The sequence below is a fragment of the Choloepus didactylus genome, chromosome 8, assembly GCF_015220235.1.
Source record: "Choloepus didactylus isolate mChoDid1 chromosome 8, mChoDid1.pri, whole genome shotgun sequence".
NCBI classification, from domain to species: Eukaryota; Metazoa; Chordata; class Mammalia; order Pilosa; family Megalonychidae; genus Choloepus; species Choloepus didactylus.
Genome location: NC_051314.1, coordinates 96,569,190 through 96,581,204, shown reverse-complemented (window position 1 = coordinate 96,581,204; position 12,015 = coordinate 96,569,190). Strand labels below are relative to the sequence as shown.

The 12,015-nt window shown below is 33.6% G+C and overlaps 1 protein-coding gene across 1 annotated transcript in view; it reads left to right on the top strand.

The window, feature by feature from the left end:
• LRRK2 (leucine rich repeat kinase 2) overlaps window positions 1-12,015 on the top strand; it is a 178,856-nt gene that overhangs the window by 150,097 nt on the left and 16,744 nt on the right. The window contains 3 exon segments of the mRNA XM_037846387.1: window positions 6,810-6,980; window positions 8,149-8,249; window positions 11,702-11,896. Of these exon segments, the coding sequence (XP_037702315.1) occupies window positions 6,810-6,980; window positions 8,149-8,249; window positions 11,702-11,896 (467 nt within the window).

Genomic DNA, 12,015 nt, shown 5'->3' with positions numbered 1-12,015 from the left:
CAGTTTCAATAGGTGATCTGTGTACAGGGCACAGTGATAGCACAAAGGAATGAGTAATTAACTGAGCTATAAGTCATCAGGATTTCCGTCATAGAGGAGGTGATTCTGGAGTTAAATCCTACAGGATGAGCTGGAGGTTTGAGCAAAAAATAGGGGGAGGAGGTGTGGAGAGGATATTCCTAGCAAAAGGCACTAAGATATCAAACAACTTGTCTTATTCAGATAACTGTAAAGAGTTCAGTATGGTTTGAGTGATAGATGGGGAAATAAGTGTTTTTCAGTTCTTGCTGCATATTAGATAATTTGTAGAGTTTTTTGTTCTTTTTTTTTAATGTAACCCCTCTAACTGCATCCTTCACAATTCTATTTTTGGAGGTGTGGAGCAAGGGCTTTCAGTCTTGGCCCTACCTTAGAATCCTTTGGAGGATTGTCTGTCTACCCCCAAGGATTCTGAGTTTGCTAGCTTGGGTTGGGACCCAGGCATTGGTGTTTTTAAAAAAGTTCCCCAGTTGATTCCAGTGCACATCAAGGTAGAGACTCACTTATTTAGAATGATGTTCAAGGGTGTCTGCAGTTTACGAAGCACCAGAAACGAATCTGCTAAATAGTTCAGCATGAAAATCACTTTTTAGGCTTATGAAGAACTTTTTAAGTTATGCCAAATGGTTTAATCTTTAGGTTATGAGAATCCATTGAAGAATATTCATATTTGTTAGCAAAAGGTTCCTGTCTCTGCCTAATGTAGACAGTGTCATTGCCTGTAGATGGATTATAGGGTGGGTGGGCAGTTCAAATTTCGGTACTGTCCCATAGGGAGAAATGTTATTTATAGAATAACTTTTAACAAGGCAATTAGTATTTACTCTAGACTTTTAAGAATATGAACCTGTGATATAAACAAAATGTTATAAAACCAAATAAACATGAATAGAGTTTAGTATTTTAAAAGTCAATCAAATTAATTTACTCTTTCTCAAGCACATTCTAGGGACTGTAGGAGATTTTGAGAGTAGAGAGATCAATATGACTTAGTGAACAGTTAGCTGTCTGGAATCTAATAAACATTGGACTCTGGAGTCAGACTATCTGGGTTTGACTCTTTGTTCTGCTGTTAACTAGCTGAGTAAGGCTGAAGAAGTTACCTAACTTCTTTCCTTGACTGTGTAATAGTATCTAATAATAATACCTATCCTGGAGGATTGTTGTGAAAATTAAATGAGTAGTCCATTTGAAGTGCTTAAAATAATGCCTGGTACATTCGTAGATGCCTTGGCCATCTTGGATTCCCAGCTCAGTCTTCTGAGCTCAGGGCCACTGGACTCCTTTTGGGTTCCCCTATTCTGTGCTGTGACCTGGGAGCTCTGCAGGGCACACACAGCTCACCTTATTTGTTTCCTCCCTCTCAGGGTCACTGTCCTGTGCTCCTGATGTCCAATCTGAAAGTTAGGGTTTCATATATTGTCTGGTTATTTAGTTGTTTTATGCAAGTTGGTAAATCTAATTTCTATTACTCCATCTTGGCTGGAAGCAGAGTGACAAATGACTTATTTGAACAGCCCAAGACAACAATGTACCTTTAGGATTTCAGTTAGCACTTAATCTTTTTAATGTTTCAGGCCATTGATGTTAAACAGGGTGTCCGTGTTGTATGGTAGTATAGTCCATGAGTACCAACCACAGAGCAATCATGGTATGTGGCAGTATTGTTCCTTTGTAAAGATGCAGGAAGTATGACTAATTTTTAACCTTTCCTAATGGCAGGTAATATTAAAAGTGTTAATTCACGTCTCAAATGAAATTAATGGTGAACATGTTGAATAGCTTGAAAATGTATTCTGCCTTCTACTGCCTTGGTGACAAATATTAAATATAAGGGAAGGATTCTTGAAGAATTTATAGTTGCCCTAGGGAAGCCCACAGTGATAAGGAATAGCTTGGAGGATCTTCTCATGGTTTCGTTCATGATCCAAGTTAATGTTGGTAGCTTTAGTCTTAATACCCTTCAGCCCTCCTTTCCCCCACTCTCTCATTTTGGCTTTTAATGTGAAGGACTCCATGATGAGGCATCTCAAGCAAGTCTTTTTAAAGTAAGTTTGATTTGCAAAACATAAGGGTATAAGGTGAAAGCAGCAAATGCTGTTGAGCAGGTCAGTGGATGTTTTCCTAATGCATTACTAGGTACAATTCTAAACATACAGTGTTATGGAGATACATCTATATCTATATCCAGGTGTCTTTAAGCTTTTTTATATACAAATATCCTGTATATTCTGCTTTTTAAATTTATATTCTTTTTCAACTTGACAATATTTCATGGAAAGTCTTCTATGTCAAATAACAGTTTTAATAATTGCATAATATTTCATTGCTAGTATGTACTCTAATCAACCCTATTTTGATATATATGCACTTTTCTTAATTTTTGGTATTATCAATAGTTCTTAATTAACAAACTTGTAAATTTAAAATTTTCATTTATAAAACTATTTATCAAACATTAAATTCCTAGGAATGCTCTTGTCAGGTATGCACATTTTGAATTTGGAAATATGTCTAATTGCCTTCTGGAAAGGTTGGTCATTTCAAACTCCTGAATGGGAATAAACAAGGAACACCCAAATGTGAACAAGCAAAGGCTATTTATTCAGAACTTAGAGTCAGCCACTATTACTTGTGTTTGGCGGAGATTCAAAGGTAGGCAGAGGAATGGGAGAGCTTTATAGTGGACGAAAGGAAGACTTTAGCTATGCCCTCATTGGAAGCTGTTGGCCTGGGGAAGCTGAAGGTGGGCTAACTAGAAGCAGGGAATTGGTCAGGAGATCATATTTAACTTTTTTTGGTTGGTCCTAAGATGGAAGTTGGGACAAAAGTTAGAAAAGCTGCCTGTTATTGATCAAATCCTGGAGATTTTGGTATGATTGTGACAGGAATTGTAATTTATCTTCCTGGAGAGATTGCTTCAGATAGTGGGTCAGAGTTCTGTTTTTGTGTATAATCTGGCCATCGTTCGTTTGCATATTCAGTCTGTCACCAATACTTGAATTACAGCACCCGTTTCCAATTCTGGGTTTGTTAGTCTTTCTAATATTTGTACTGTTAATACAAATATTTTTATAATATTGGATAAAAGTGATAATTTGATGTTGCTTTAATTTTTCAAATATTGATTGATTTGCTTATTTTAAAAAATTGAGGACAAGTATCCTTTTATGTATTAGACATATATTTTTCCTTTCATGTTTTGTGTCTCTAAGTCATTTATCTATATTTTTTCTTACTGATTTGTAAAAGCTGATTTTAGTTACTATTGACTCTTTCTCTAATATATTACGCATTTTTTAGTTTATGATTTGTCTTTTAACCTTGTTTATGGCATTTTGCTGTTGAGGAGTTTTAGGATGTTGGGTAGACACATTTTTGTTCTCTTACCTTTCTGTTCTGTTTTCTGTTCTTTTGGTCTCTGGTTTAATCAGTGATCTGCCAAGGGCAGGGGTAGTGGTTTATTAATTTTATATTTTCTAAAGACAATGCTCATACCCCAAGTCTTTCCACTTCTACCCCCTACCTTTGGTACCCACTGTACTTAAAAAGTGATTGGGAAGACCTTTTTCATCCCAATATTATCAGTATATTTATTAATATTCTTCTAGTACTTCCATAGATATATATTTTACATTCAAACTTTTAGTGTATCTAAAATTGATCAGGTGTAAGCAGTAATATAGTCACCCTTCTTTTATCTTTAACCAACAACTTATGACAATATCATTTATTAAAAATCTGTCTTTTTTTATTGCTTTGAAATGCAACGTTTATATTATTCCTACATATTTGTGTCTAAGTCCTCCTCATAGTTGGGTCACTCACAATAATGGCAGAGTATGGAGTATTTTGACTTTGTAGTTTCACAGGACAACTTGCTTTCAAGGTGTTATTTACTCATTTTTTGAGATGCATGATTTTCAAATAGATATTGTGCCCTTTTCAGAGAAAAAATTAAAGTAATATTTTTATACATTTTTGTATTTAAAGTTACAGATTTTGGATAGTACCCCTCATTTTGTTCTACATGCTTTGTTGATTTCTGTCATCATTGGAATACCATTTTATTGATACCTGTGGCAAAATATTTGCTCTAGACCATGGACCACAGTCATATCATCATTCAGAGTTTATTGGGGGGGGGGGGGGAGACTTTTCCTAAAGGCATCAGTACTGCTCTGTAGATAACTTTAGAAGAAATTGCTAATTAAATCAAGAACACCTGGAATTCATTAGATGAATACAAAGAAGCGTTTAGAAGTATATTATAATTGAGGTACCTTCTGAATATGTAAATACGTACTATGCTTCCAAGCTGGGGATCATGTTAGTGAAGACATTAATTTCAAAAGATGTTAGAAGAAGGTTAAAAGCATTTCCATATTGAAGTAATTATTCATTTCCTCATCCTCACAATTATCTATTTTAGTGTCCTTGCCTCATTGTGAAGAAAATTCCAGTTTTCTGTGCAGCTCTCAGATCTGTGGATTGATGCCTAAAGGGATAGAAACTATTATAAAAGGATTCATGCATTGGAAGAGAATTCAGACTAAGTGACCACTCTAGTCTCTTCCTGCTCTAAGTTCCTGTGATTACAAATCTTATGTTTGTAACATTGAATTTATAAAGAGAACAATATGTTTAACATTTTAATAGTCCTTGAATAGAACCTCCATATAATACTCAGTAAATGTGTTGAATGAATAATAAATAATTGAATAAGATTTAAATCAGTCTCCAAAAGCCTTTTTAACTTCTATGAAAGCAAGCATAAATATTGTTAAGGAACTAGTTAATGTGTGGGTACTTCATTCTTTTAAATACTTGTGACTTTACCATTCATTATCTTTGTGGTCTTAGGTGAACACCTAACATCTCTGAGAGCATTGTGTCATCTGTAAAATGGAAAGTCCTCCTCTGCCTACCTCAGGCATTCTTGTGCACATCAAATGAGATGTTAAACAAGATGTTCTGTAAAATGCTATAGCAATACAAATTAGGAGCTATTGTGGTATATTTACATCATGCCACAGATACACTTTATTATAGATCTGTTTTAGAATGATCTTAATTACTTTCATAATTCTGTAGTGTAGGACTGTTATTGTGATTCTGTAGGAAAATGTTCTCATGATTTATTTAAGGGCTGAACTATCATATCTGCAACTTTATTTCAAATGTTTCAACAAAATTTATAATGTTTGTGATATGTGCACATGTATAGAAACAAATATGGGATAATAGTTACAGTAAAGGTGTGTGCGTGTGTGTGTATGTGTGTGTATGCATAGAGAGAGGAGAAGGGAACAAATTGGCAAAATGTTAATTAAGGAATGTTAATAATTAATACAGTAGGGATTACTGTACTGACATGACATCTTCATCCTCTTGACTCTTCATGTCCTTCTGCCTGGTGGACTGCTAAGCTTTACCTCTTGCTGGTAGGCTTTCTGACCAATAGAAGTTTCCAAATTCAGTCATTTACTCTTTGAAGCCTGTGAATTCATACATTGTAATATTTTCTTATTATATTTTCCTACTAAAACTACAGTATATGCTCATTGTAGACAATTTGGAAGCACAAAAAATAAAAATTATCCATAATTTCATCACATGGGAATAATCATTATTGCATTTGAATGTATTTATTTCTAGTCTTTAATCATGCACATTTCCACTAACTTTTTACTTTGAAAATGTCTATGCTTGTAAAAAAGTTGAAATAATGGTGCAGTATACACCCTTATATCCTTATCAATGTAGATTCATTGATTATTAACTTTTTGCCATACTTGTTTTCTCTCTCTCTCTCACTCTCTTAGCACATGGATATGAATCATTGAGTTTAGGCTATAGATATCATGATATTTCATCCCTAAACATATTAGCATGTTTATATATTTTCTTCCAATAAGGATGTTCCTCACATTGTCACGATGCCATTATCAAAGCTAAGAAAATGAATTCACTTGATTTTTTTCACAGATATGATAACTTGTATATTCAGAATTATATCCTGTGATGTAATTTATTTTTCATTTCAGTTACAGCATGTCATCTTCAAAAATGATTTCTAGATACCTGAATTTATTTTTAACCATTTTCTTTCTATGGTTGAATTTCTTTAGAGTGTTTATATTTTCACTATTATGAATAATGTAATTGCTCTTTTTTTCCCCAGAAGAATTTAAAACCTATTCATCTTTATTGTGGAATAAAAGGTTTTATTTACCTTGGAAGGAATTTCATGCATGAAACAGTACTTCAGGGGAATCACTTTTGTCTATTTTAGTTGTTCTGATTTTTTTCCAATGAGTAGAAGAAACAGAGACACAAATTCTTGAAATAATGTGAACATTGTAATTTTAGTCAGGTTAGAGTGACTTGGAGTGAAGTCTAAAAATCTCTTCCCTCCTGATTCCTTCTCTGTTTAAAATACTGTCCTGGGAAGAGTTGTTATTAGAGATAAGAAAATGATACAGGTTTTTTCCCCCTGTTAGGCTTTATTTCTTGAATTAAGAAATGTTAGTTAATAATTTATTATTGAAAATTTATCTGCCTTAGTCTTCAAGATAGATCTTGTGGTAAAAGGTAGAAGGTCCTGGGACAGAGCTGTTAACTGACTTGCTCAAGATGCCTCATTTTATACATGACATAGCCCAGTCTCGTTGTGGGTGTATATACCCACATATGTGCCTCTTTGGCTGTATGCCTCCTTCTGGGTCCTGATGTTTGGCATATTTGTTAACAAATATGCTTGTTTTCAGGGTTTCGTGCACCTGAAGTTGCCAGAGGAAATGTTATTTATAACCAGCAGGCTGATGTTTATTCATTTGGTTTACTACTCTATGACATTTTGACAACTGGAGGTAGAATTGTAGAGGGTTTGAAATTTCCAAATGAGTTTGATGAATTGGCAATACAAGGAAAATTACCTGGTAAGTTCTATTTTGTCTACAATAAAGATTTTTTTTGTTAACACCAGGTGCTCCATTTCCAAGTTATTTAATTGTAGATGTATACTTAATCTTTTCACAGCTGAGATTTTTTTTTTTTTTGGTGTATGAAATATTCCTAAATCCTGTGACACACTAAAAAAATCACTTGAAAAAGTTAGCAGTTTTATACTGCTTTTTGGAAATATTCCAAATTAATTTTGGTTTATATTTAGAAGAGTAGAAAAAGAAAAGGAAATTCCTGTTAGGGCCCTAAATTTGCAATTTCTAGTTCTCGTAACAAGTGCTCATAATGTACCTGTTAGCTGGATTGAAGTGTTTTATGGGAAGGAATGGAAGCTTGAATTATTTATAATAATGATTTTAGTAGTAAATGTTTATAAGAGTTGGTAAATGAGTATTTAATGAGGTCCAATCTCAATTTAATCAGTTGTCTCATGTTTTTAAGAAATTCTAGGACTTTGCCATTCCTTCACTTTTATTCAGTTCCCACTACAAATAACCTTTTAAATTTATTTAGCTGTTTTTCGTAGTCTCTGCTTTCCCTTCTGTTTAAGACATATTTTTGAGTGCATTCTTTGTGCCAGGTACGGGAGTTACAGCTTTAACTATTTCCTTTTGGTAGGCCTCTAAAGGGCTTAGCAAAAGGAAACTTGTTTTTACTTGGATAATCCTTAGACACAATCTGGGTCATCTCCCCTGTGTTACCATTAGTTTTCCAGTGAAAGTATCCTGCACCAGTCAGGAAAATGGCACCTTTTATAACATACAAATGTGCATGAACCAACTGTGGAAAATGAGGACTAAATGCTTGCCTACTTTGAGTGTTAAAAAAAAGAAGTGTTATATAGGTGTTTTCGAAGTCTTTTTGAAATACAGGTATGGAATGAAAATCTGTTATTTTATTTAGTTGGTATTTGTTTTTCTTTTTTATACCATAAAAATCAAGAAATCTTTTTTGATGTTTTTAATGGAGATTGAGTTAACAAAATTAGCTTTAAGTTTGTGACAGACTCAGAATAAACATAGGATTCTGGGGATCGCTTTTTTCCTTGCAGAGTTTTTTCCTCTAATATAAATTGATGGGAAATACATTAATTGTTCTGTTGTCTGCTGTTCTAGCCTGATAGATATGTTTTTAATGTTTTAGATCCAGTTAAAGAATATGGTTGTGCCCCATGGCCTATGGTTGAGAAGTTAATTAAAAAGTGTTTGAAAGAAAATCCCCAAGAAAGGCCTACTTCTGCCCAGGTATTCTTATAGTCAAAATTAATATTTTGTACAGAACATAAACTAAATTATTCATATACATTCAAATATATAAATTCAAAAATATGTATATACATATACAGTTTAAAAGCAAACACTTCAATAATTTTCACACTGGACACACAATAAAAAGAACATCGCCACTATCCCAAAAGACCCCATAAAGGCCTCTTCCTGATTGAGTCACCCTTCTTTCTGTATAGAAGTAGCCACTTTCCTTACTTGTGATAATCAATTCTTTATTTTTTGTTTATTTTTTTTAAATTTAGTTTTATTGAGATATAGTCACATACCCTACAGTCATCCACAGTGTACAGTTGTTTCCAGTACCGTCATAGAGTCTTTATATTTTTGCTATCCAGTTTAGTTTCTCATTTTTGTAATATATTTAAATGGACTCATACTAATGTACTATTTTGAGATTTTTCAGTTTTGCTCCCAACATTATTTTGTAAGCTTCTTTCAAATTGTTGAATTTTACTGCTGATTATTTTCACTGCTCTTGTATTCCCATGGAAGAGCATGGACATTGGTATTGTTTCCAGTTTTTACTATTATAAACAGTGCTGCTATGCATATTCATACATGCCTTCCAATGCTAATTGTATGAGAATTGCTTGGGGGTTTATACCTATGAGTTGATGTAAGATCGTAGGACATGAGACTATCCAAATTGTTCTCTGTATATTAGAATAACTACTGCTCTCTATATAGTCTCTCTAAATTTTGGTACTGTCAGACTTCTTAATTTTTTCCAAATAGGGGTAAAGTCTTATGGCCTTGATGTACATTTTCCTGATTATTAATAAGTCTGAGCATCTCTTAATATGTGTATTGGCCACATATACATTTCCTCTTCTGTAAAATGTCTGTTCAATATTTTGCCCGTTTTTCTATTGGATTATTTACCTACAAATCAAATAATTAAAGACTTTCTTTATATATCTTACACTAGTTCTTGTTCATTATATATGTCACATATTTCTTTTCCTTTTTGTGGTTTGCCTTTTTATTTCCTGTATGGTGTTTTTCAATGAAAAAAATTATTAATTTTAATATAGATAAATTTTAACAATCTTTATTTTTATGGTTATCATTCACTGGGTCCTTTAAAAGAAGTACGTCTCTCCCTCAGAGTCACAAAAATATATACTTATGATTTCTTTTAAAAGTTTTAAAGCTTTGCTTTTAACAATTAGGTCTTAATCCGTCTGGAATTGATGTTTTTATCTGGGCCCAATTCATTTTTCCAGTTTCGTTTATTAAATGTTTTCTTTTTTGCTATTGATCTGACATGCCCACTATGTAATTTCTCAAAGATAATGCACATATATCCACTCAGATATTCTCTTCCATTGGTCAACTGATGTATCCTTGCTTTAATACTGCACTATTTAAATTCCTGTAGCTTTGTAATAGTACCCACCCCCTACTTATTTCCTTCTCTGGGACTGCTTTGGCTATTCTTGGGCTTATTTCTTCCATATAAATTTTAAAACCACTTTATCAAATTCTAAGAAAACCCTAATGTGATTTGGATTGGACTTAAATCTCTAGGCTATTTTGGGGGGATTTTATCCTTACGGTAATAATAAGTCATCCTGTTGTTGAATATGGATTATCTCTCTATTTATTTAGGTCTTTTTAAGTGTCTTTCAACAAAGGTTTATATTTCTACATATAGGTCTTACAAGTCTTTTGCTGGATTTTCTTGCTGTAAATTGCTTTAAACTTGATTCCTGTGTTGAGATTCTTTTGAACCATCTAGGTGATGTGAATTTGGTCAAAAAATCTTCACGAGAGCAGGCTTGTTAATAAAAATTTCTCAGGGTTCTTTTGCTCCCTGCCCCTTTCTTTGCATAGTTCCAAGGCAATTTACCTTGTAGACCAGTGAAGGTGGGAGTGCAGGCACCTTTATTTCTGGTTCTAATTTATTTTGAATAATAAATGAGTCCTGTGGGGTCCCAGCTATATATGTACAGGGCCTTTATTAGACTCTCCATGTTGGGCAGGCCTTTGACTTTTTTCTCAACCTCCAGTCCCACAAGGCCTCCAAAAACCACCCATCCGTTTTGCCTCTGGTAGACAAATACCCCCAGGGCACATCAGGCTTTAGCATTAAACTGACTACTATAGTTTCTGTCTCTTATTAAGATTTTGGCCTGATAATTCTTTATAGTGTTGTCAGATCTGCAATGTTTTTAAATCATTGTTTTTCCTACAGAGTAACTTTTTAGGAATTTTAAGTTGCTTTAAGCTGAGAGGTTTGTCCAAATAACCTTCTACCATATTAATGGAAACAGAACTCTGCTGTTTTAAATGGATACAGATTTTAATAGGTCAGAATATGGGCTGTCTTTTGTGTTGTGGACTCTTGATTTTGTACCATAATTCACCATAAGGGTTTTGTTCAACTTTAAATATCCTCGTCAAAAAGAGCCAGTATGTCTACACTGATTTTATTCAACATTATATAATTATCTTGGCTCCATGGCCAATTTGGATTTTAATTTAGGTTACCATCAGTGTTAATCATATGAATTTTTGTATTTATTTTTCCTTTTACTACAGTGAAATTTTCCGTAACTTCTTGTTTTTCCGTTTTCTTCCTTTTGTTTTCAGTTAGACATCACCATATTTTATAGAATATATAACAACCTTGAAGGTTTGTTGTATATGATAGTATTCAAAACACTTTGACATACCCATTTGATTTACAAAATACAGTATGTAGTAGGCAAGATAGGCAACGCCATCACCTCTATCAGATGAGGCACTGAGAGAGTAAGCAGGCTTCTCAGGGTCTCTTAAGTGGCAGGCCAGTGGCTGAGTCACAGCTGCTCCAATCCAGGATTCTGACTCTTGGTTCCTATTTTCTTACAGTCATTCTACACTGTTTCTCCTATTATTTAGTATTTGAAGGAAAAAACATAAAAACAGAATCTAGAGGTGATTTCTGCATTTTGCTACCAAAGATCAAAACTTCCTTTCCTTTCAACTAGTAGAAGGTCTACTCTTTTGCTGACCCAGGTCTCCATCTTCCACTTGACCTGGTTGTTAATGAAGAGTGCTGAGCTCTGAGGTATAGTATTGATTGAAGATCAGCTCCTGAGTCTCCTAATTTCCTGTTCAGTTGACACATTTGAGATTTTTTTCTCTTTTTTTCAAAGTTGAAAAATATACCATACATACAAAAGAGTATATGTCATGCACAGTTTGAAAATAAGTATTAGTTTTTAATGTAATTTTGTCTATAGTTTGGACTATTAGATTATTAATCTTGATAATTTGGGTGGGTCACAGCTTAACAAATGCATTTGGATTTTGCTTGATAGAACTATAACATTTAGTTTTACATTATGCACAAAATAGTATGATCTTTCAAGAGAAAATGGGTTAAATTGATGTGTGTTGTATTTGTAAAACTTTCTCAGGTTTTTGACGTTTTGAATTCAGCTGAGTTAATCTGCCTGATGAGACATATTTTCATACCTAAAAACATTATCGTTGAATGCATGGTTGCCACTAATCACAGCAGCAAGAATGCAAGCATCTGGCTCGGCTGTGGGCACACTGACAAAGGACAGCTCTCCTTTCTTGATTTAAATACTGAAGGGCACACTTCTGAGGTAAATCCTAATACTCTTTAAGTTAGAGATAGTTGAGAAAACTTTGTGGATTATTTTAAAGCCTATACTAGTTAAAGTTACTTTGGAAGAAAGTAAATAAGAGCTAATTTAGGCATATT